The following is a 25,875-nucleotide window of genomic DNA, read 5'->3' as shown; positions in this document are numbered from 1 at the left end:
TGAGTAATGACTACACCTGTGCTCCTGCTGGGCGACCTGGGATATGTGTCAGTGAGTAATGACTACACCTGTGCTCCTGCTGGGTGACCTGGGGAATGTGTCAGTGAGTAATGACTACACCTGTGCCCCTGCTGGGTGACCTGGGAAATGTGTCAGTGAGTAATGACTACACCTGTGCACCTGCTGGGTGACCTGGGAAATGTGTCAGTGAGTAATGACTACACCTCTGCACCTGCTGGGCGACCTGGGATATGTGTCAGTGAGTAATGACTACACCTGTGCACCTGCTGGGCGACCTGGGAAATGTATCAGTGAGTAATGACTACACCTGTGCACCTGCTGGGTGACCTGGGAAATGTGTCAGTGAGTAATGATTACACCTGTGCACCTGCTGGGTGACCTGGGAAATGTGTCAGTGAGTAATGAGTACACCTGTACACCTGCTGGGTGACCTGGGATATGTGTCAGTGAGTAATGACTATACCTGTGCATCTGCTGGGTGACCTGGGATGTGTCAGTGAGTAATGACTACACCTGTGCACCTGCTGGGTGACCTGGGATATGTGTCAGTGAGTAATGATTACACCTGTGCACCTGCTGGGCGACCTGGGATATGTGTCAGTGAGTAATGAGTACACCTGTGCACCTGCTGGGTGACCTGGGATATGTGTCAGTGAGTAATTACTACACCTGTGCACCTACTGGGTGACCTGGGATATGTGTCAGTGAGTAATGATTACACCTGTGCACCTGCTGGGTGACCTGGGATATGTGTCAGTGAGTAATGACTACACCTGTGCTCCTGCTGGGTGACCTGGGATGTGTCAGTGAGTAATGACTACACCTGTGCTCCTGCTGGGTGACCTGGGAAATGTGTCAGTGAGTAATGACTACACCTGTGCACCTGCTGGGTGACCTGGGATATGTGTCAGTGAGTAATGACTACACCTGTGCACCTACTGGGTGACCTGGGATATGTGTCAGTGAGTAATGATTACACCTGTGCACCTGCTGGGTGACCTGGGATATGTGTCAGTGAGTAATGACTACACCTGTGCTCCTGCTGGGCGACCTGGGAAATGTGTCAGTGAGTAATGACTACACCTGTGCTCCTGCTGGGTGACCTGGGATATGTGTCAGTGAGTAATTACTACACCTGTGCACCTGCTGGGTGACCTGGGAAATGTGTCAGTGAGTAATGACTACACCTGTGCTCCTGCTGGGTGACCTGGGATATGTGTCAGTGAGTAATGACTACACCTGTGCTCCTGCTGGGCGACCTGGGAAATGTGTCAGTGAGTAATGACTACACCTGTGCTCCTGCTGGGTGACCTGGGATATGTGTCAGTGAGTAATTACTACACCTGTGCACCTGCTGGGTGACCTGGGAAATGTGTCAGTGAGTAATGACTACACCTGTGCTCCTGCTGGGTGACCTGGGAAATGTGTCAGTGAGTAATGATTACACCTGTGTACCTGCTGGGCGACCTGGGAAATGTGTCAGTGAGTAATGACTACACCTGTGCACCTGCTGGGTGACCTGGGAAATGTGTCAGTGAGTAATGATTACACCTGTGCACCTGCTGGGTGACCTGGGATATGTGTCAGTGAGTAATGACTACACCTGTGCACCTGCTGGGTGACCTGGGATATGTGACCTGTGTGGGGTCCTAAGGGCCGAGTTAGAGAACCCCCTGCATTACACATTACATACAGGGAGAGCCCAGGCCGCTGGAGGGCCTCCGGCAAGTGCACCAACTCGCCGCAAAGTGTCGCCCTCACAGCGCCTCTCAGAGCGCATGCGTCCTGACCCCGCTGCTCCCTGACGTCAGCGGCGCGCACTGCGGACCCCGCCTCCTCCCCGCAGCTGACCCGGAACCGGAAGCCATCTTTTCGGAAACAGAGCGGTGTGTGTTGATTGAGGCGGGGAAGCTACTGCCGGCCGTCGCCATCACGGGGTCGGTAAGTGTCACTCATCGGGGGGATCCTGGTCTGTGTGACCAGAGAGGGAGAGGAGAGATCAGTGTGACTGGGGATGGAGGAGAGAACAGTGTGATCGGTGAGGAGGAGGGGGGTGGTCAGTGTGACCGGATACGAGGAGGATAAGTGGGGGAGAGATGAATGTGACCGTAGAGGAGGAGGAGGGGGGAATCAGTGTGACCGGGGAGGACGAGGGGGGTGTGAGGGGGAGAATCAGTGTGACCGGGGAGGATGAGGGGATCAGTGTAACCGGAGAGGGGGAGGGGGGAGAGATCAGTGTAACCGGAGAGGGGGAGGGGGGGAGAGATCAGGGTAACCGGAGAGGGGGGAGAGATCAGTGTAACCGGAGAGGGGGGAGGGGGGAGAGATCAGGGTAACCGGAGAGGGGGAGGGGGGAGATCAGTGTGACCGGGGAGGGGGGAGAGATCAGTGTGACCGGAGAGGGGGAGGAGAGATCAGTGTGACCGGAGGTGGGGGGGGGTAGAGAGAGATCAGTGTGACCGGAGAGGGGGGGGGGGGGGAGAGAGAGAGATCAGTGTGACCGGAGAGGGGGGGGGAGAGAGATCAGTGTGACCGGAGAGGGGGGGGGAGAGAGATCAGTGTGACCGGAGGTGGGGGGGGTAGAGAGAGATCAGTGTGACCGGGGAGGGGGGGGGAGAGAGAGATCAGTGTGACCGGAGAGGGGGGGGGGGGTGGAGAGATCAGTGTGACCGGAGAGGGGGGGGGGTGGGGTGGGAGAGAGATCAGTGTGACCGGAGAGGGGGGGGGAGAGATCAGTGTGACCGGAGAGGGGGGGGGGGGAGAGATCAGGGTAACCGAGAGGGGGAGGGGGGAGAGATCAGGGTAACCGGAGAGGGGGAGGGGGGAGATCAGTGTGACCGGGGAGGGGGGAGAGATCAGTGTGACCGGAGAGGGGGAGGGGGGGAGAGATCAGTGTGACCGGAGGTGGGGGGGGTAGAGAGAGATCAGTGTGACCGGAGAGGGGGGGGGGGTGGAGAGATCAGTGTGACCGGAGAGGGGGGGGTGGGGTGGGAGAGAGATCAGTGTGACCGGAGAGGGGGGGGGGGGAGAGATCAGTGTGACCGGAGAGGGGGGGGGGGGAGAGATCAGTGTGACCGGAGAGGGGGGGGGGGGGGGAGAGATCAGGGTAACCGGAGAGGGGGAGGGGGGAGAGATCAGGGTAACCGGAGAGGGGGGAGGGGGGGAGATCAGTGTGACCGGGGAGGGGGGAGAGATCAGTGTGACCGGAGAGGGGGAGGGGGGGGAGAGATCAGTGTGACCGGAGGTGGGGGGGGTAGAGAGAGATCAGTGTGACCGGGGAGGGGGGGGGGGAGAGAGAGATCAGTGTGACCGGAGAGGGGAGGGGGGGGAGAGAGAGATCAGTGTGACCGGAGAGGGGGGGGGGGGGGAGAGAGAGAGATCAGTGTGACCGGAGAGGGGGGGGGAGAGAGATCAGTGTGACCGGAGAGGGGGGGGGGAGAGAGATCAGTGTGACCGGAGAGGGGGGGGGGTGGGGTGGGAGAGAGATCAGTGTGACCGGAGAGGGGGGGGGGGGGTGGGGTGGGAGAGAGATCAGTGTGACCGGAGAGGGGGGGGGGGGGAGAGATCAGTGTGACCGGAGAGGGGGGGGGGGGGTGGAGAGATCAGTGTGACCGGAGAGGGGGGGGTGGGGTGGGAGAGAGATCAGTGTGACCGGAGAGGGGGGGGGGGAGAGATCAGTGTGACCGGAGAGGGGGGGGGGGAGAGATCAGTGTGACCGGAGAGGGGGGGGGGGGGGGGAGAGATCAGTGTGACCGGAGAGGGGGGGGGGGTGGAGAGATCAGTGTGACCGGAGAGGGGGGGGGGGGGTGGGAGAGAGATCAGTGTGACCGGAGAGGGGGGGGGGGGGTGGGAGAGAGATCAGTGTGACCGGAGAGGGGGGGGGGTGGGGTGGGAGAGAGATCAGTGTGACCGGAGAGGGGGGGGTGGGGTGGGAGAGAGATCAGTGTGACCGGAGAGGGGGGGTGGGGTGGGAGAGAGATCAGTGTGACCGGAGAGGGGGGGGGGGGAGAGATCAGTGTGACCGGAGAGGGGGGGTGGGGTGGGAGAGAGATCAGTGTGACCGGAGAGGGGGGGGGAGAGAGATCAGTGTGACCGGAGAGGGGGGGGGGGAGAGATCAGTGTGACCGGAGAGGGGGGGGTGGGGTGGGAGAGAGATCAGTGTGACCGGAGAGGGGGGGGAGAGAGATCAGTGTGACCGGAGAGGGGGGGGGTGGAGAGATCAGTGTGACCGGAGAGGGGGGGGGGGGGGGTGGAGAGATCAGTGTGACCGGAGAGGGGGGGGGGGTGGAGAGATCAGTGTGACCGGAGAGGGGGGGGGGGGGGTGGAGAGATAAGTGTGACCGGAGAGGGGGGGGGAGACAGATCAGTGTGACCGGAGAGGGAGGGGGGGGGGGGGGAGAGAGATCAGTGTGACCGGAGAGGGAGAGGGAGGGGGGGGGGGGGAGAGAGAGAGATCAGTGTAACCGGAGAGGGAGGGGGGGAGAGAGATCAGTGTAACCGGAGAGGGGGGGGGGGGGGTGGTGTGAGAGAGATCAGTGTGACCGGAGAGGGGGGGGGGGGGGGAGAGAGATCAGTGTGACCGGACCGGGGAGGGGGGGGAGAGAGATCAGTGTGACCGGAGAGGGGAGGGGGGGGGGGAAAGAGAGATCAGTGTGACCGGAGAGGGGGGGCGGGGGGGAGGGGGAGAAGAGAGATCAGTGTGACCGGAGAGGGGAGGGCGGGGGGGGGGGGGAGAGAGATCAGTGTGACCGAAGAGGGGAGGGAGAGATCCGTGTGACTGGAGTGGAGGAGGAGGGGGGAACTTGCATTTTCTGAGCCTGAAGGCGTTGGTGAGAGAGATTATTATAGTTATGATTTATGTCTTAGCAATATGATTGAAGTGTGTTAGGGGGGGAATGGATTACATGGCTACTGTTATTACAGCCAGTGTGCGCTTGGGATAAGGGAGAACGGAGCACTGGACCATTTTGCATAATCTGGTGCATGTATGTATGTGTGCGTGTATGTATATGTGTATGTAAAGCTGTTGCGATCCAATGTTTCTGTTTCATTGTTGGACGGTAAACCAACTTCATACAGTGCAAAGATTATATGGGGGAGATATATCAAAGCTTGGAGAGAGATAAAGGGGGAGATGTAGTAAGTGTCACGCTATTGGACACTTAAACAAGCCTCGGTATATATGACAGATAATGTAGAGCACAGGTTCTCAAACTCGGTCCTCAGGACCCCAAACGGTGCATGTTTTCCATGTCTCCATACTAAATCAAGTGACATAATTAGCTCCACCTGTGGACTTTTTAAAATGTGTCAGTGAGTAATGATTACACCTGTGCACCTGCTGGGTGACCTGCAAAACATGACCTGTGTGGGTTCCTGAGGACCGAGTCTGAGAACCACTGACGTAGAGAAATGAGGACGTGTGTCCATGGCTGCTACATGGATGAAATAGGCAGAGGGTGTTTCCGGGTCTTGGCTAATGGACGTTTTGTGTCCGCTCTGGTTTGTGAGGCGATTTTCCCCGAGTACTTGTTAGGGGCTTGTAGTGGGTGGCACAGGCCACTTACTACTATCAGTCAGTAACCACAGTCAGAGGAGGACTTGTTAGGGGCTTGTGGTGGGTGGCACAGGCCACTTACTGCTATCAGTCAGTAACCACAGTCAGAGGAGGACTTGTTAGGGGCTTGTGGTGGGTGGCACAGGCCACTTACTACTATCAGTCAGTAACCACAGTCAGAGGAGGACTTGTTAGGGGCTTGTGGTGGGTGGCACAGGCCACTTACTGCTATCAGTCAGTAACCACAGTCAGAGGAGGACTTGTTAGGGGCTTGTGGTGGGTAGCACAGGCCACTTAGTTACTACAAACAGTCAGTAACCACAGTCAGAGAAGGACTTGTTAGGGGCTTGTGGTGGGTGGCACAGGCCATTACTTACTACTATCAGTCAGTAACCACAGTCAGAGGAGGACTTGTTAGGGGCTTGTGGTGGGTGGCACAGGCCACTTAGTTACTACAAACAGTCAGTAACCACAGTCAGAGGAGGACTTGTTAGGGGCTTGTGGTGGATAGCACAGGCCATTACTTACTACTATCAGTCAGTAACCACAGTCAGAGGAGGACTTGTTAAGGGCTTGTGGTGAGTGGCACAGGCCACTTACTACTATCAGTCAGTAACCACAGTCAGAGGAGGACTTGTTAGGGGCTTGTGGTGGGTAGCACAGGCCACTTAGTTACTACAAACAGTCAGTAACCACAGTCAGAGAAGGACTTGTTAGGGGCTTGTGGTGGGTGGCACAGGCCATTACTTACTACTATCAGTCAGTAACCACAGTCAGAGGAGGACTTGTTAGGGGCTTGTGGTGGGTGGCACAGGCCACTTACTGCTATCAGTCAGTAACCACAGTCAGAGGAGGACTTGTTAGGGGCTTGTGGTGGGTAGTACAGGCCACTTACTACTATCAGTCAGTAACCACAGTCAGAGGAGGACTTGTTAGGGGCTTGTGGTGGGTGGCACAGGCCACTTAGTTACTACTATCAGTCAGTAACCACAGTCAGAGGAGGACTTGTTAGGGGCTTGTGGTGGGTAGCACAGGCCACTTACTACTATCAGTCAGTAACCACAGTCAGAGGAGGACTTGTTAGGGGCTTGTGGTGGGTGGCACAGGCCACTTAGTTACTACTATCAGTCAGTAACCACAGTCAGAGGAGGACTTGTTAGGGGCTTGTGGTGGGTAGCACAGGCCACTTACTACTATCAGTCAGTAACCACAGTCAGAGGAGGACTTGTTAGGGGCTTGTGGTGGGTGGCACAGGCCACTTACTTACTACTATCAGTCAGTAACCACAGTCAGAGGAGGACTTGTTAGGGGCTTGTGGTGGGTAGTACAGGCCACTTACTGCTATCAGTCAGTAACCACAGTCAGAGGAGGACTTGTTTGGCTTGTGGTGGGTGGCACAGGCCACTTACTACTATCAGTCAGTAACCACAGTCAGGAGGACTTGTTAGGGGCTTGTGGTGGGTAGTACAGGTCACTTACTTACTACTATCAGTCAGTAACCACAGTCAGAGGAGGATTTGTTAGGGGCTTGTGGTGGGTGGCACAGGCCACTTACTACTATCAGTCAGTAACCACAGTCAGAGGAGGACTTGTTAGGGGCTTGTGGTGGGTGGCACAGGCCACTTACTACTATCAGTCAGTAACCACAGTCAGAGGAGGTCTTGTTAGGGGCTTGTGGTGGGTGGCACAGGCCACTTACTACTATCAGTCAGTAACCACAGTCAGAGGAGGACTTGTTAGGGGCTTGTGGTGGGTGGCACAGGCCACTTACTACTATCAGTCAGTAACCACAGTCAGAGGAGGACTTGTTAGGGGCTTGTGGTGGGTGGCACAGGCCATTACTTACTACTATCAGTCAGTAACCACAGTCAGAGGAGGACTTGTTAGGGGCTTGTGGTGGGTGGCACAGGCCATTACTTACTACTATCAGTCAGTAACCACAGTCAGAGGAGGACTTGTTAGGGGCTTGTGGTGGGTGGCACAGGCCACTTACTACTATCAGTCAGTAACCACAGTCAGAGGAGGACTTGTTAGGGGCTTGTGGTGGGTGGCACAGGCCACTTACTACTATCAGTCAGTAACCACAGTCAGAGGAGGACTTGTTAGGGGCTTGTGGTGGGTGGCACAGGCCACTTACTACTATCAGTCAGTAACCACAGTCAGAGGAGGACTTGTTAGGGGCTTGTGGTGGGTAGCACAGGCCACTTACTACTATCAGTCAGTAACCACAGTCAGGAGGACTTGTTAGGGGCTTGTGGTGGGTAGCACAGGCCATTACTTACTACTATCAGTCAGTAACCACAGTCAGAGGAGGACTTGTTAGGGGCTTGTGGTGGGTAGCACAGGCCACTTACTACTATCAGTCAGTAACCACAGTCAGAGGAGGACTTGTTAGGGGCTTGTGGTGGGTAGCACAGGCCACTTACTACTATCAGTCAGTAACCACAGTCAGAGGAGGACTTGTTAGGGGCTTGTGGTGGGTAGCACAGGCCACTTACTACTATCAGTCAGTAACCACAGTCAGGAGGACTTGTTAGGGGCTTGTGGTGGGTAGCACAGGCCATTACTTACTACTATCAGTCAGTAACCACAGTCAGAGGAGGACTTGTTAGGGGCTTGTGGTGGGTAGCACAGGCCACTTACTACTATCAGTCAGTAACCACAGTCAGAGGAGGACTTGTTAGGGGCTTGTGGTGGGTGGCACAGGCCACTTACTACTATCAGTCAGTAACCACAGTCAGAGGAGGACTTGTTAGGGGCTTGTGGTGGGTGGCACAGGCCACTTACTACTATCAGTCAGTAACCACAGTCAGAGGAGGACTTGTTAGGGGCTTGTGGTGGGTAGCACAGGCCACTTACTACTATCAGTCAGTAACCACAGTCAGAGGAGGACTCAGATCTGCATTATTGTATAAGGTGGATTTGGTGGAAACTATATTTAAATAACATGTACAAACTAACAATGTGGTTACTTAGTATGTTATATGGTGTTTGCAGAACATGTGTGGTGACATCTCTATGTGATACAATGTAGCCCTTTCTGTGTTTATTGCACCTGTGTAGAACAATCTCGGTAGGAGGAGGATGACCTACAAACAGTATAAGTATCCATTAATGTATTTATGATCAGCCTGTACCATCAGTCCTAGTCCTGGAATAGCACTAGCAGCTTGTACCATCAGTCCTAGTCCTGGAATAGCACTAGCAGCCTGTACAGTCCTAGTCCTAGAGTAGCACTAGCAGCCTGTACAGTCCTAGTCCTGGAATAGCACTAGCAGCCTGTACCATCAGTCCTAGTCCTGGAATAGCACTAGCAGCCTGTACAGTCCTAGTCCTGGAGTAGCACTAGCAGCCTGTACAGTCCTAGTCCTGGAATAGCACTAGCAGCCTGTACAGTCCTAGTCCTAGAGTAGCACTAGCAGCCTGTACCATCAGTCCTAGTCCTGGAATAGCACTAGCAGCCTTTACAGTCCTAGTCCTGGAATAGCACCAGCAGCCTGTGCAGTCCTAGTCCTGGAATAGCACTAGCAGCCTGTACAGTCCTAGTCCTGGAGTAGCACTAGCAGCCTGTACAGTCCTAGTCCTGGAGTAGCACTAGCAGCCTGTACAGTCCTAGTCCTGGAATAGCACTAGCAGCTTGTACCATCAGTCCTAGTCCTGGAATAGCACTAGCAGCCTGTACAGTCCTAGTCCTAGAGTAGCACTAGCAGCCTGTACAGTCCTAGTCCTGGAATAGCACTAGCAGCCTGTACCATCAGTCCTAGTCCTGGAATAGCACTAGCAGCCTGTACAGTCCTAGTCCTGGAGTAGCACTAGCAGCCTGTACAGTCCTAGTCCTGGAATAGCACTAGCAGCCTGTACAGTCCTAGTCCTAGAGTAGCACTAGCAGCCTGTACCATCAGTCCTAGTCCTGGAATAGCACTAGCAGCCTTTACAGTCCTAGTCCTGGAATAGCACCAGCAGCCTGTGCAGTCCTAGTCCTGGAATAGCACTAGCAGCCTGTACAGTCCTAGTCCTGGAGTAGCACTAGCAGCCTGTACAGTCCTAGTCCTGGAGTAGCACTAGCAGCCTGTACAGTCCTAGTCCTGGAATAGCACTAGCAGCCTGTACAGTCCTAGTCCTAGAGTAGCACTAGCAGCCTGTACCATCAGTCCTAGTCCTGGAATAGCACTAGCAGCCTTTACAGTCCTAGTCCTGGAATAGCACCAGCAGCCTGTGCAGTCCTAGTCCTGGAATAGCACTAGCAGCCTGTACAGTCCTAGTCCTGGACTAGCACTAGCAGCCTGTACAGTCCTAGTCCTGGACTAGCACTAGCAGCCTGTACAGTCCTAGTCCTAGAGTAGCACTAGCAGCCTGTACAGTCCTAGTCCTAAAGTAGCACTAGCAGCCTGTACCATCAGTCCTAGTCCTGGAATAGCACTAGCAGCCTGTACCATCAGTCCTAGTCCTGGAATAGCACTAGCAGCCTGTACAGTCCTAGTCCTGGAATAGCACTAGCAGCCTGTACAGTCCTAGTCCTAGAGTAGCACTAGCAGCCTGTACAGTCCTAGTCCTGGAATAGCACTAGCAGCCTGTACCATCAGTCCTAGTCCTGGAATAGCACTAGCAGCCTGTACAGTCCTAGTCCTAGAGTAGCACTAGCAGCCTGTACCATCAGTCCTAGTCCTGGAATAGCACTAGCAGCCTGTACCATCAGTCCTAGTCCTGGAATAGCACTAGCAGCCTGTACAGTCCTAGTCCTGGAATAGCACTAGCAGCCTGTACAGTCCTAGTCCTGGAGTAGCACTAGCAGCGTCTGCATTGCATGTGTCCCTGTGTTTCTTGCTTCATTCACTTCTGTGCGTGGAGAACCTGCCCATTACTCCAGCTGATTGGCTGCAGGGTCTCTGAGCCCGCCTCCTCTTCTCAGCCTGTCTTGTTTGGGAGGGTGGTAACTAGTAGAGAAAGGAAACTGAAACTTTCTCTCGGTCACATCCAGGAAGCAGCCCCTAATCCTAAAGCTTTACTTCGGTCCCTTACTTCTGTCCCTAGGCCAGAAGCAGCCCTTAGACCTATAGGTTTACTCCGTTCCCCAGGCCAGAAGCAGCCCCTAGACCTGTAGCTTTACCTCGGTCCTGAGTCCAGCTGGCTTTCCAATTGTGCAGCCCTATCACTGCCTAATCTTAACTCCGAGCAGAAGTAGTTTTTAGTTATACTGATCCTTACAGTAGTCCCTCATGCTCTTCAACACAGGATCCCATTATCCCTTCCGTAGGAGCAAGGTAAGGGTCTTTATACATGCTGGTACCTTGTGTGTAGGGAATGAGGGGTAGTGTAGTGTTATACAGGCTGGTACCTTGTGTGTAGGGAATGAGGGGTAGTGTAGTGTTATACAGGCTGGTACCGTGTGTAGGGAATGAGGGGTAGTGTAGTGTTATACAGGCTGGTACCTTGTGTGTAGGGAATGAGGGGTAGTGTAGTGTTATACAGGCTGGTACCTTGTGTGTAGGGAATGAGGGGTAGTGTAGTGTTATACAGGCTGGTACCTTGTGTGTAGGGAATGAGGGGTAGTGTAGTGTTATACAGGCTGGTACCTTGTGTGTAGGGAATGAGGGGTAGTGTAGTGTTATACAGGCTGGTACCTTGTGTGTAGGGAATGAGGGGTAGTGTAGTGTTATACAGGCTGGTACCTTGTGTGTAGGGAATGAGGGGTAGTGTAGTGTTATACAGGCTGGTACCTTGTGTGTAGGGAATGAGGGGTAGTGTAGTGTTATACAGGCTGGTACCTTGTGTGTAGGGAATGAGGGGTAGTGTAGTGTTATACAGGCTGGTACCTTGTGTGTAGGGAATGAGGGGTAGTGTAGTGTTATACAGGCTGGTACCTTGTGTGTAGGGAATGAGGGGTAGTGTAGTGTTATACAGGCTGGTACCTTGTGTGTAGGGAATGAGGGGTAGTGTAGTGTTATACAGGCTGGTACCTTGTGTGTAGGGAATGAGGGGTAGTGTAGTGTTATACAGGCTGGTACCTTGTGTGTAGGGAATGAGGGGTAGTGTAGTGTTATACAGGCTGGTACCTTGTGTGTAGGGAATGAGGGGTAGATGCAGACAATATGACTATTTACAGATTTACATTAAGGGCTAAATGTGACTTTTTACCTTTTATTTAGACATAAAGGGATTGTTAGACCATATCACCCCCTCCCCCCAGTTGAGCGCGCCTGCCATCCTGTTCCCTTCGCCAGGTACCCCCATCATACACTGGCTGTAGCTGCCCTCTGCTGCTGGGAGCGATATATATAACTAATTACACCTGTAGAGAGGTGTTTATCACCCTATTAGAGTACAGCCGCCATTCTTTATACCACCGGCTAATAGGGTTATTTTACCCCAAGCTGAAAATGTAAAAGCTTACTTACCCAGAATCCCCCATTCTCACTCTCCAGCAACTCCCGCTAGTGCCTTGTGCCCGCCTCTGCCCCCCTCTCTCCTGTATGTGCACACTGGTGCCTTGTGCCCGCCTCTGCCCCCCTCTCTCCTGTATGTGCACACTGGGGACTTGTGCCCACCTCTGCCCCCCTCGCTCCTGCATGCACACACTGGTGACTTGTGCCTGCCTCTGCTCCCCTCGCTCCTGCATGCACACACTGGTGCCTTGTGCCCGCCTCTGCTCCCCTCGCTCCTGCATGCACACACTGGTGCCTTGTGCCCGCCTCTGCTCCCCTCGCTCCTGCATGCACACACTGGTGCCTTGTGCCCGCCTCTGCTCCCCTCGCTCCTGCATGCACACACTGGTGCCTTGTGCCCGCCTCTGCTCCCCTCGCTCCTGCATGCACACACTGGTGCCTTGTGCCCACCTCTGCTCCCCTCGCTCCTGCATGCACACACTGGTGACTTGTGCCCACCTCTGCCCCCCTCTCTCCTGTATGTGCACACTGGTGACTTGTGCCCACCTCTGCCCCCCTCTCTCCTGCATGCACACACTGGTGACTTGTGCCCACCTCTGCCCCCCTCGCTCCTGCATGCACACACTGGTGACTTGTGCCCGCCTCTGCTCCCCTCGCTCCTGCATGCACACACTGGTGCCTTGTGCCCGCCTCTGCTCCCCTCGCTCCTGCATGCACACACTGGTGCCTTGTGCCCGCCTCTGCTCCCCTCGCTCCTGCATGCACACACTGGTGCCTTGTGCCCACCTCTGCTCCCCTCGCTCCTGCATGCACACACTGGTGACTTGTGCCCACCTCTGCCCCCCTCTCTCCTGTATGTGCACACTGGTGACTTGTGCCCGCTTCTGCTCCCCTCTCTCCTGTATGTGCACACTGGTGCCTTGTGCCCGCCTCTGCTCCCCTTGCTCCTGCATGCACACACTGGTGCCTTGTGCCCTCCTCTGATCCCCTCGCTCCTGCATGCACACACTGGTGACTTGTGCCCGCCTCTGCTCCCCTCGCTCCTGCATGCACACACTTGTGACTTGTGCCCACCTCTGCTCCCCTCGCTCCTGCATGCACACATTGGTGCCTTGTGCCTGCCTCTGCTCCCCTCACTCCTGCATGCACACACTGGTGACTTGTGCCCGCCTCTGCTCCCCTCGCTCCTGCATGCACACACTGGTGCCTTGTGCCCACCTCTGCTCCCCTCGCTCCTGCATGCACACATTGGTGACTGGTGCCCATCTCTGCTCCCCTCGCTCCTGCATGCACACACTGGTGACTGGTGCCCATCTCTGCTCTCCTCGCTCCTGCATGCACACTGATGGCTTGTGCCCGCTTCTGCTCCCCTCGCTCCTGCATGCACACATTGGTGCCTTGTGCCCGCCTCTGCTCCCCTCACTCCTGCATGCACACACTGGTGACTTGTGCCCGCTTCTGCTCCCCTCGCTCCTGCATGCACAGACTGGTGCCTTGTACCCGCCTCTGCTCCCCTCGCTCCTGCATGCACACACTGGTGACTGGTGCCCATCTCTGCTCCCCTCGCTCCTTCATGCACACTGATGGCTTGTGCCCGCTTCTGCTCCCCTCGCTCCTGCATGCACACACTGGTGACTTGTGCCCACCTCTGCTCCCCTCGCTCCTGCATGCACACACTGGTGACTTGTGCCCGCCTCTGCTCCCCTCGCTCCTGCATGCACACACTTGTGACTTGTGCCCGCTTCTGCTCCCCTCTCTCCTGTATGTGCACACTGGTGCCTTGTGCCCGCCTCTGCTCCCCTTGCTCCTGCATGCACACACTGGTGACTTGTGCCCACCTCTGCTCCCCTCGCTCCTGCATGCACACATTGGTGCCTTGTGCCTGCCTCTGCTCCCCTCACTCCTGCATGCACACACTGGTGACTTGTGCCCGCCTCTGCTCCCCTCGCTCCTGCATGCACACACTGGTGCCTTGTGCCCACCTCTGCTCCCCTCGCTCCTGCATGCACACATTGGTGACTGGTGCCCATCTCTGCTCCCCTCGCTCCTGCATGCACACACTGGTGACTGGTGCCCATCTCTGCTCTCCTCGCTCCTGCATGCACACTGATGGCTTGTGCCCGCTTCTGCTCCCCTCGCTCCTGCATGCACACATTGGTGCCTTGTGCCCGCCTCTGCTCCCCTCACTCCTGCATGCACACACTGGTGACTTGTGCCCGCTTCTGCTCCCCTCGCTCCTGCATGCACAGACTGGTGCCTTGTACCCGCCTCTGCTCCCCTCGCTCCTGCATGCACACACTGGTGACTGGTGCCCATCTCTGCTCCCCTCGCTCCTTCATGCACACTGATGGCTTGTGCCCGCTTCTGCTCCCCTCGCTCCTGCATGCACACACTGGTGACTGGTGCCCATCTCTGCTCCCCTCGCTCCTTCATGCACACTGATGGCTTGTGCCCGCCTCTGCTCCCCTCGCTCCTGCATGCACACACTGGTGACTTGTGCCCGCCTCTGCTCCCCTCGCTCCTGCATGCACACACTGGTGGTGGCTTACATTCCTAGATGACGCCCTACCTGCCAGAAGTCTCAGTGGCCAGGGCAAAGGAAGGTCCCGTGATACGTCTGCCACACTCACTTGTTATACCTTCTGGCTGGCAGCACATTGCCAACAGACGACAAGTCTACTGTGTGAGTGAGAGGTGCAGTGATGGGTGCACCCAAAACGTCATAGGGAGCTTAAACCATGCCGTGCTGATTTGATTGCACTAAGCTGGCGCTGACTACACAGTGACTTTTTCAGGCAAAGCTATTTCTGCTTGTTCAGTTTTGATCTGGACACTGCTCTGTTAGGTCATCAAGTCTGCCATCTGGAATCAGGTTCCCCTGCAAACAAATCGGGATATAGTGTGTGATTGGTAGGGAACTTAGTTGGTTTTGCTTTGTATCAATGCCGTGTCTGATCTCTCCTAGTGCTTGGACTGTGTACCGTCTGTTCACTTTGTCTTCTCTTCTTGGCAGGGCCTTTCCTCTGTTGTATGAGTGGAGAGCGTCCCACCACTCCCTCGCCATCCCATTGCACACAATTGCAATGAATAGAGGATCATACAGAGGGCGAAATGCAAAACCTGTGAACGAAAGCCATAGCTTCAGCCATATCCCTAATTCTGCTTCTCTCCCCTACCCTTTCCCCCCACAGGAACAGCAAGACTTGAAACAAGCACAGAGAGCATTTCTATTGAACAGTTTGACAGAATTTCCTTTTGTACAAGACTTTCGGTACAAGCGCAGTACACCACCACCACCAGCACACAGCTTCAATCATAGATACCCTTCTCCGCAAAGATATCCTCCACCTCAAAGATACCCTTCTCCGCAAAGATATCCTCCACCTCAAAGATACCCTTCTCCGCAAAGATACCCCCCACCTCAAAGATACCCTCCTCCGCCTCCTTCTCATCCTCGCCCTTCTGTCCACCCTCCAGTTAGGGAAACGTGTGGTCTATCGGAGAGGTTTGACCGGCTTTCTGTGTCACACGATCCTTTAGAACAAAACCTGTTAAAGAAATTCAGGGAACTCCGGGACAAGGAGTTTTATACAGCAAAAAATTTAGCAAGTTTATTTGCTATAGAGAAGAAACGCATCAATAATACTCTGTACAGGTTAGAGAGCAAGAACCTGCTGGGTAAAGAGGACGGCACTCCTCCAAAGTGGCGGCTCTTGGTCAATAATCGGCACCATCTTCGAAGTCCCGCTTGTGGTGAAGCACCTCAGCAGGCAAAGGTAGAGGAGTCACTGCCCAACTTGGAGGCCATCTGGTCAGCTAACGTCATGGCAGAAACAAAGGAGAAGCTCTGTGAATACTTATACCAAACTCCGGGGTCCACGGCGGCCACCATCCGGAAGAGTATAGGACTCTCTAAGATGAACGAGGTCAATCAGCTCCTCAGCACATTGGAGAAACAGGGAGATATTTGCCGGCAAGGTCACCCACCAAAATGGTCCCTCACAGACAAAAAGCGGGAGAGAATCTTTATTAAAAAAAGGGCAGCTGAGATTCATGGAAACGAGGAGGTGAATCTCACAGAACAACCCAAAGAGGCTGGGCACGTGGAGAACGGCCAGCAGGTGGTAGCGGTGGATGTTGAGAATACAGCGCCCATTGAGGTACCCGAGATTCTCAATCCCGACATGACCTCTGTGGAGCCAGAGGAGCCACCAAGGAAACGTATTAAAGAAATGTCATTCGATGACTATGAGAATGGCAAATGGGCCATAGATGAGGTCTCTGATGGCTTAAATACAATGGAAAGTAATGACTTCATCGGTGGTGAAATGGACAATCAGTCCGTGCCGGTACCGCAGTACGTCGAGCCTGCCAAGGAATACTCACGACTAGAGAAACTACAGGCCTGCTTGGCAAAGAACCCGGTGAGCGGCCTACTGGAGTTCACCCATTTCTTCTCCCTTCAGTGCGACTTTGTGCTTCTTGACCAGAGCGGACCGTCCCATGACCCAAGGTAAATCCTGTCTCCCTCCACCACCACCAGAAGTGCTTCCATGCATCCTCTGGGGCAGCCATACTGTTCATAGATAACAGAGATCTGTATACAGATGGTCTCTATGAGGCCGATCATACTGAAAGGTTGAAGTGCCACTTATAAAGCAGCATGGGTGCTCAAGTTGATTTAATGAGCAACTAGTCTGCACAAGAACAGGATAAATGTATAACAATCAATGTTTTGAGGGCGTTTCTTTTACGACAAGGTATACATAATTTCTGCTGAACCTTCCTAGCTTTACAGGGCAGTTTATTTAGATCTTGTAGTAAGTGGTCGGTTTTTTATAATGGTGTAATTGGTGGCTGACCGCGCCCCCTCTGCTATAATAAAACGTAACGCCAGCCGTCGTACGCTGTATAGCACAGATGACTTTGGTCTTAGTCGGTGGTAGCGTTCCCGCTAGGCTGTTTTAGCGGGGCGCGGCGCCCTGCCCCCTCTCTGGAAGGCAAAAAGCGCCCTGCCCTCCAGAAGGAGGGCAAAAAGCGCCCTGCCCTAACAGCCTGCGGGAACTGTCTTCACCCGCGGGTCGCAGTGTCCTGCGGGTGAAGAAATGTGCGGTGACCCGGTCACCGCCGGAGAATAGACGCCGGGCGCATGCGCCCGGCATCTATTCTCCCTATCTGCAGGGCTTGGGGGCTGCCCGGGTGTCCGTAAGTGCCGGGCACGCCCCCAAGAGTGACGAAAAGGGGACCCGTCTTATAGACACACCCCCTTTTCGACAAACATGCCCTCTCTAGCTCCGGCGCCCTGCCTTGCGCCGGAGCTAGAGTGAACGCTACGGTGGGTAGATGTATTTGTGTATAACATTAAAAAGTCCCCCGCTAACCCCCTTTTTTTTTTTTTTTGTTTTTTTGTTTTCTTTTGGTAAAACAGGTTTAAGATCCAGGCGGTGATCGATGGACGGCATTTTCCGGAAGCTGAAGCTAGCAGCAAGAAAACCGCTAAGAAGGAGGCTGCTGCGCTCGCCATGCGCATCCTGCTGCGAGAGGCGCAGGGCGGAACTCAAGATGAGGTGCTAGCGGAGCAGTCCGCCATTCAAGAAATGCAGGAGGAAGTGGTAGGATGTTTGTTGTTGGCGGAACTGCAGATGTTTTAGCCTCTAGCTCAGGGACGGGGAACCACAGGCCCGGGGGCCGTATAGGGCCCACGGAGTCATTTGGTCTGGAACTCTGAGCTTTTTTTCTGCTAGCCTCATCTGGCCAGAATCTATGCAGCAGTGCCGACAGGAGCATCCTCGGGACACTTCAGGCGATCACACCGCTGCCCTCACAGCTCCCCGTAGGACCTTGAGGATGCTCTGCGCATTGCTGTAATCACAGTGCCTTCCCCGTTTGACGTCACATGAAGGGAGCGTGGACTGCACCAGGCCCGTGAATAATATATATATATATATATATCTATGAAAATGGCACTTGCCAGACAAAAAGGTTCCCCACCCCTGCTCTAGCTTGTTTTGTAGTTTAGTACTTCTCCATTCATCAGGGTCCTGAAAATGATTATTAGTGGAGCCCTCTACTGGCTGGTGGAGTTTCATTTGCATGGCTGGAAGTGACAGCTGACTCCTGATTGGGCAGAAGTAGTCATCCAATCAGGAGAGCGCCTTCCCTTAGTTAGAGCCCTTGCACTTCCAGTTCTACAAGTTGTGCCCGTCAGTGTTAAGCGTTAATATCTCTCATGTTAATCGCTGATTACTTTCTCTCTGCAGAAGTCCGTCCCGCAGCCATCGCTGACTGGGGGTAAAAATCCAATCAGCATTCTCATGGAGCACAGCCAGAAATCTGGCAACATGTGCGTCTTTCAGCTTGTGTGCCAGGAGGGGCCCCCACATGACCCCAAGTAAGTGTCTTCTGATTGTCCTATCTTCTCATGCTTTAGACCATTGTTTGGCATCACTAAGCCGGTCAGGTCTCTTAGAACCCCGTCCTGTTCCAGCACACATCTCACTTGGGAATCATTCCGTATTTCCGCTGCTACTGCCGCGCTTGCGTACTAGGTTACAGTAAGTCGTTGTATGTGTTTAAAATTGAAATGCTGGAGGGATTGTTAATGTAGAATATTTGTAATTCTCTCAGTGATCAATAATGATCCTATACCCTAGGACAGGGTTTTCCAAACTCCATTACAGGCCAGGTCTTAAGGATATCCATGCTTTAGTCTAGATGGTTAAACCTAATTGACTAAGGTACTTTTAAAGTCACCTGTGCTCAAGCATGGATCTCCTTTATAATCCTGGGCTGTATTGGCGGAGTTTGGGAACCTCTGCCCTAGAAAACTGGTGCCGTCACTGAGGTGGGAGGTGGGAGGTGCGAAGTGTCTCATTGAGGTTACTAAATCCTATTCAATTGGATATTCTGCCTTCACACAACTCCTGGCTCAGGCTACATTGTACGTGAGCAGGAATTGGGTGAGAATCTGCAGGAGCAATATACCGGCCTTCGGCAGAGATCTGAAATACACAAGATTAGTGGGCTGCTGAACTGGCCCTCGCCGATTAGTGCCGTGCGTTCAGTTTTAGACTTGTGTTTTCTTGTAATGTCACTTTAAAAAAATATATAGATTTTTTTTTTTTTTTTTTTTTTTTTACAGGTTCACGTATATGGTGAAAATGGGGAACCAGACCTTCCCTGCTGTGGTTGCCAATAGTAAAAAGACCGCCAAACAGCTTGCAGCCGAGGCAGCCGTAAAGCAGCTTATTGGGGACAGCTTGTTAGTGACGGAGAAGGTAAAAATCCCTAGAACTCTCTTCTTCTGGTGAACTCTGTGGGACGCTGTATTTCCGCGGCCATATAACTTTTATTTTTGGTTCAGGTTGAGTCGGTTCCTGAGGCCAGCACCCTGGAATTTCCCCCTGTACCAGAACTCTCGGTGGATGATCTTAAAACAGCCCAGACGTCCGGTGTTGGGGATTTCATCAAATATCTTAATGCCAACCCCGTCAGCGGCCTTCTGGAGTACTCCCGTGCCAAGGGGTTTGCGGCAGAGTTCAAGATGGTCAACCAGACTGGTCCTCCGCATGATCCCAAGTAAGTAGCCATTTTGTCCCGTGTTGGTGTACTGTTGCCCGTCATTTCTCTAACCAGATCCTCCAGCTGTTCCGGTTTTGGGTGACGCTAATGTTGTTTTCGAATCGATTTTGGCTGCTGAGCGAATTACGTGACTGGTAGTGACTTAGATTTAACAGTGACCACATTGTGTCCCTACCTCCCATCTAGTGTCCACTCACACTCGAGTATCCGACCTCAGCTACTATACGGCTCTTAAAGCGTCTGCTCTGTTCTCTCTTTCCAACATGCTCCCTATTAAAACCAGCCGCGGCACCTGATCCTTGCCTTTACTAGTAGCCCTGTGACTGGGAGGGATTTCTCTGTGTGAGTGCTGGCTATGGCATTAGGAGATAAGTGAATGGGCCAGCGAGCGATACGGGCCTCTATAAATCTATACATCGCATTCACTTATTGTCATATTAAATTCGCCTTCTGTAGCTCTCATGTCCCTCTCTTTGCTAAATCTCTCTATTGTATATAATGCAGAGGGGGAGCGAGGAGACTGACCAATCAGTCAACCAGGCTGCCTCACTTTAAAACACTTTTGTCTCACTTGCAGGTTTGTGTTTCAAGCAAAAGTTGGGGGTCGCTGGTTCCCCCCAGTTACTGCGTCCAACAAGAAACAGGCAAAGGCCGAGGCAGCGGACGCCGCCCTGCGAGTCCTGATTGGGGAGGCGGAGAAAGCGATACGCGAGGGGGACACGCTAACGGAGGTGAGACGCCAGTAATCTTCACTCTAGATCAGAGGTAGGCAATGTTCGGCACTACATCTCCCAGCATGCCCTGCCACAGCTTTGCGGGTAGGGCATGCTAAAACTGGCTGGGATGTGTAGTTCTACAGCAGCTGGAGTACCACACACGGTCCAGACGGACACACACCGCTAATCGCCATGTAAAAAGGCTGCACGCCCGGATGGGTCACTATCCGTTGGGAGTGCCCACAGCACGTCATGCCACTTTGTAGTCACTGCGTGTAAGTTGAGGGTAAATAACGGGAGAGTGGCAGCTCATTCACAAGGTTCTACCCTCCCTCGCAGCTCCCGGTCAGCGGCAGCACTTTCCACGACCAGATCGCCATGCTCAGCCACCAGAAATTCAACAGTCTCACGGCCAGAATTCAGAACAGCCTCCTGGGAAGGAAAATCCTGGCTGCCATCATCATGAAACGAAACAGCACGGACATGGGCACCGTGGTCAGCATTGGAACTGGTGAGTGTCGCTCTTTACTGCGCCCAGGTCCCCCGGGGTGGATGGTCATGGGTAGAAAGACCCCTTCTGACTTTTTTTGGGATCTTCCAGGGAATCGCTGTGTGAAGGGTGAGGAACTGAGCCTGCGAGGGGAGACGGTTAATGATTGCCATGCAGAGGTCATAGCCCGGAGAGGCTTCATAAGGTGAGTTGACCTAGGACCTGTAGTGAGAGTCTCGAGTGACGTGCCTGGGCATCTGTGCCCATAGACCGTGTAAATCTACCACTGGCCAGCGAGACCCTTGCAGCCCTGTTACACTTCAGGTGTAGTGACATCTTAGCGCCTCATGACAGATCCCTACCTGATCTTCTGGGTTCCTGAGATGAAGCGTGTGCAACCTCTTGTGTCATTTGTCACTGCAGATTTCTGTACGATCAGCTGATGAAGTACAACGCAGAAGCCCCAGGGGACAGCATATTCGAGGAATCCGAAAATCTGCTGAGGGTCAACCCGGACGTTACCTTTCACCTCTACATCAGGTTAGCGTTCGGGGACTGCGCCTACGACCCGAAGGTCCAAGGACAGACCGCCGTATCCTCGCTATCTCTAGCCAGCCAGATAACATTGATATAGACGCGGTATTGAGTGTTGAACGACTGAAAATAGCCGGAGATAGAGATTAATCACCCATATTGCATGGGTCAAAGAGAGAGAAGAAATGATGCCAGTCTGAGTCTGGTTCTGTGAAATATTTTTTGTTGTTCTCCCGTATATAGTTCATATGTCGGTAGGCAGTTTTGTCTGAGTTGTAACGATGTGCCCTCTGATGTCTGGTTGCAGTACCGCTCCCTGTGGAGATGGGGCGCTGTTTGACAAGTCCTGCAGCGATCAGCCCTGCGCGGAGGGAGACAAGCAGCATTATCCATTATTCGAGAACCCTAAGCAAGGAAAGCTGCGCACGAAAGTGGAAAACGGTACTTCTATTATTATATATTGTTTTATTATTATTATACTCTTGATGGATATTTGTGGGAATTACAGGATATTACGGCATAACTAGAAAGATCTGCGTCATTAGCATAATGGGTAATAAACAAGAGAAGCCGCATCGCTGCTAGACTGGTCCGAGGGGCGGTCAGCATCACCTCCGCAGCTCGCAACTTACTGTGTCTTGTGTTCTCTGCAGGTGAAGGGACCATTCCGGTGGAGTCCAGCGATATAGTCCCCACCTGGGACGGGATACAGCATGGGGAGAGACTGCGCACCATGTCCTGCAGCGATAAGATCCTGCGTTGGAACATTTTGGGGCTCCAGGGCGCCGTTCTGTCGCATTTCATCGAGCCGGTGTACCTCAGCTCCGTCACTCTCGGTACGAAGCCAAATGGTCACAATGCACCAGGACGTATGACCCTGCTCTATTTTCCAGTTGCTGTAATTACGGTTAATGGGTTTATGTTTTGGCTGAGATACAGCTGGACGTTGTGGGGTACACTCACATCTTTAATGCGTTCTGCAGCCTAACATGCTACAAAGGCGTCTGTGTCCCACCTACTGCCAGTACAGCGCTCTCTCGGATCACGCCACTGATCGGTGTATCCCTAACTACGGCTACCTTTGTATGTTTCAGGCTACCTGTTCAGTAAGGGCCACCTGACACGGGCAATCTGCTGCCGCATGTCCCGGGATGGTGAAGCTTTCCAACAGCAGTTACCGGACCTTTTTATAGTCAACCACCCGGAGGTAAGGGGGTCTGCGCCTCTCACAACTTCGCCCACGTTCACCTTGTTGTAGCCGCTGCCTCACTCTTCTGTCTCCTTTACAGGTCGGACGGGTCAGTGTCTACGACTCTCACCGGCAGACGGGAAAAACAAAGGAGTCCAGCGTGAATTGGTGTTTGGCTGATGAAGAGGTGGAGGTGTTAGATGGGACAAAGGGCAAAGTGGAAGGGTAAGAATCTTCCATAAGTCACTTTCTGCCTCTTCCTGGGTATTATAAGGGCAATCCTGCATAGAAGTTTTTTTCTTATTGTTTCTTAGCTGTCCTCTTACAAACCACTATCTCTTTTTCTAAATCTCTCTGGATGGGTGTCAAATATGGTTTCCAGACAGTCAGCCTGCAATGTAAGGGAAGGAGGGGTGGAGTCACAGTGCTGAGAGTTTATATGGGCATTCCAAAGCCTCTCTGCTCACTAGATCATGTGATATTTGCCTGGTTGTTCTTGTAAGCTTCCACAGTGATTTTTATGTTTTGTTTTTCTTGGTATCACCAAATAATGTAGGCCTGGCCAATCTGCGGCTCTCCAGCTGTTGTGAAACCACAAGTCCCAGGATACCCTCTCACTGATCAGGTGGTAAAGCATGCTGGTACTAATAAAACGACAACAGTTGGAGAGCAACAGGTCCGTCCAGACCTGGTATAACGCATTTCTCATTGTATCTACTTCACAATGAGGGTTTAGGGACGTGAGGTTATATGACCTAAAATATATATATATTTTTAGGGGCAAACTGGAAGTCTCTCGTGTCTCCAAACTCCACATGTTCGTCTTGTTTCAAAAACTCAGCGTGATTCTTGGACGCAAAGACCTCCTAGAGTGCTCCTCCTACAGCGACATCAAAGTGGCGGCCACCACCTACAGGCAGGCCAAAGAACAGTTCTTTAAAGCTCTGCAGGAGATGGGCTACGGGAACTGGATCAGCAAACCACAAGAGGAGAAGAGCTTTAATCTGGCAATATAACGACTTTCCCAGCATTTGTTTGTTTAGTGACGGAATGTCCCTTTGTCTGCACTGAAAGAGGAAGGAGGGTTTGGGGGAGGGGGGGATAGTTTATGCCAGCGTCATTCTGCCAGGTACCTCCAGAAAACCAGCATTACATCATCCCAAATGACTGCCTCTCTGCGCCCTTGTTTTCTGTTTAATTACATTGCTACTTGTTTTTATGTCTCTGAAATGTAAAACGCGTGGTCGCTCATCTGATAGTATTGTGTATGTCTGTGTGGTTGACACCCTCATGCATTTCATAGGTTTAAAAAAATGAAGCACCGGTCGAGCGGTTGTGAACGCGTCCCTGCCGCCTCCACTGCGGGTTTGTGTGTGATCGTCCTGCTGATTTTTCTGCGAGGCTCTTGGCAGATCCTGGTTGTAGAATGTAACGCAGCAGAATCAATTTTGTTTTAGAGTTGACGAGACTATTTCTTTTATAGAGTTTTTGCATTTTGAATTTGTGCGATTTTAGTAACCAATCTGTTTACCAGCACACGTCTGACTTCTCCTGCTCTTGTAAATAAGTTTTTTGTTTAGGAACCTTAGTCAGACAATGGTCGGAAATTGACATTTTCCAGTTGTGGTTTTTTTTTTTGTTAGAATTATTATTTTTTTTTTTAAATCATTCCATATTAAAAAATCTATAATTGGATTGTGTCCACCCCGAGATAGAAAATACCGGTTCATTTTCTAAATGAATTCTGCTGACCTCTGCTGTCAGCGCTATGCACATAAATTCTTACCGTCATAGACATCGGACAGCATGATTCATTTTATTTTTCATATGTTCTATAGTTCCTTCTAGGTCATTGTTGGGCTTCCGATGAACTGGCCCTCGGTTAATCTCTACGGTGGTGTAAGACAAACTGCGCTGTGTCTGATCTTCGTAAGATGTCTACTCTTGAGTAACGAGATATATATATACGTGACACAATAAAAAAAATCTTACATCTGGTTATGTATGCAAAGTTCTTCCTAGGTTCTGAGGCTTCTACTTTCATGCCTGAAATTTGGCACAATGTCATCTGTACCTTCTAACCAGTTCTGGTACCCTGTGAGAAGGTCCTACCAGAATGGGATGGAATATTTAACAATCGGTGGTAGAGGATACAGATTCTGGGACCCATCTTCTAGTCTTAACTCGCAGGTTCTGCTTAAACAAGTACTACTACTACTACTTGCCTTTCCTGAGGGTGAGAAATGGGGGGGGGTGTAGCCTGTTTCTTTAGCACATGTACTGATGGAGGAGGCGCAGTAGGTCGGTCCTTGCCTTTTGCAATTGAGGGCAGAGCTAAAAATAACAGAGCTAGGGTGAGCATGACCTTCAGATTATTGCCAGTTATTTATATAGCGCGCACGTATTCCGCAACGCTTTACAGAGAATATTTGGCCAGATAAATGGATATCCTTGCAGTCTGCCCCCTAGCTTTTTTCCTCTGATTACCATTGGGTTTAGTATGTAATTTATTATTTATTGCACCACCTCTGGGTTTCATCAAAAAGGCAACCAATGTCCTTGAGAATGCCGCTTGGCCGTTCACTAGGATCCAGTGCCTCATGAAGTATTAATGATGTCACTGGTTCCTAGTGACTGGATAGGCTGCACTCTCAATGATGTCCTTAGCTCCTAGTGACTGGATAGGCTGCACTCTCAGTGATGTCCTTAGCTCCTAGTGACTGGATAGGCTGCACTCTCAGTGATGTCACTGGTTCCTAGTGACTGGATAGGCTGCACTCTCAATGATGTCACTGGCTCCTAGTAGCTGGATAGGCTGCACTCTCAATGATGTCCTTAGCTCCTAGTGACTGGATAGGCTGCACTCTCAATGATGTCACTGGCTCCTAGTGACTGGATAGGCTGCACTCAATGATGTCCTTAGCTCCTAGTGGCTGGATAGGCTGCACTCTCAATGATGTCACTGGTTCCTAGTGACTGGATAGGCTGCACTCTCAATGATGTCCTTAGCTCCTAGTGGCTGGATAGGCTGCACTCTCAGTGATGTCACTGGTTCCTAGTGACTGGATAGGCTGCACTCTCAATGATGTCACTGGCTCCTAGTGGCTGGATAGGCTGCACTCTCAATGATGTCCTTAGCTCCTAGTGACTGGATAGGCTGCACTCTCAATGATGTCACTGGCTCCTAGTGGCTGGATAGGCTGCACTCTCAATGATGTCACTGGTTCCTAGTGACTGGATAGGCTGCGCACTCAGTGATGTCCTTAGCTCCTAGTGACTGGATAGGCTGCACTCTCAATGATGTCACTGGTTCCTAGTGACTGGATAGGCTGCACTCTCAATGATGTCCTTAGCTCCTAGTGACTGGATAGGCTGCATTCTCAGTGATGTCACTGGCTCCTAGT

The 25,875-nt window shown here is 52.6% G+C and overlaps 1 protein-coding gene across 2 annotated transcripts; it reads left to right on the top strand.

Annotated features, from left to right (window-relative positions):
- The first annotated feature begins 1,768 nt into the window (after positions 1-1,768).
- On the top strand, positions 1,769-24,468 carry ADAR (adenosine deaminase RNA specific). 2 transcript variants are annotated; one of them, XM_088467528.1, is made up of 15 exons: positions 1,769-1,962; positions 15,153-16,474; positions 17,390-17,573; positions 18,222-18,352; positions 19,103-19,238; positions 19,325-19,539; positions 20,120-20,273; positions 20,598-20,769; positions 20,860-20,953; positions 21,172-21,288; positions 21,590-21,723; positions 21,936-22,118; positions 22,377-22,489; positions 22,572-22,696; positions 23,250-24,468. In XM_088467528.1, the coding sequence occupies exons 2-15, from the start codon at positions 15,786-15,788 to the stop codon at positions 23,485-23,487; spliced, it is 2,685 nt and encodes an 894-aa protein (XP_088323654.1). In that variant the 5' UTR covers positions 1,769-1,962; positions 15,153-15,785; the 3' UTR covers positions 23,488-24,468. The 2 variants fall into 2 exon arrangements, with proteins under 2 accessions (XP_088323654.1, XP_088323653.1); XM_088467527.1 differs by having other exon boundaries at positions 1,903-1,962; positions 14,975-16,474.
- The last annotated feature ends 1,407 nt before the right edge of the window (positions 24,469-25,875 follow it).

This window comes from Taudactylus pleione, unplaced genomic scaffold (assembly GCF_031769625.1).
Source record: "Taudactylus pleione unplaced genomic scaffold, aTauple2 ptg000073l, whole genome shotgun sequence".
Taxonomy (NCBI): Eukaryota; Metazoa; Chordata; class Amphibia; order Anura; family Myobatrachidae; genus Taudactylus; species Taudactylus pleione.
The sequence above is the reverse complement of the archived record's forward strand: the minus strand, read 5'-3'. Positions and strand labels throughout refer to the sequence as shown.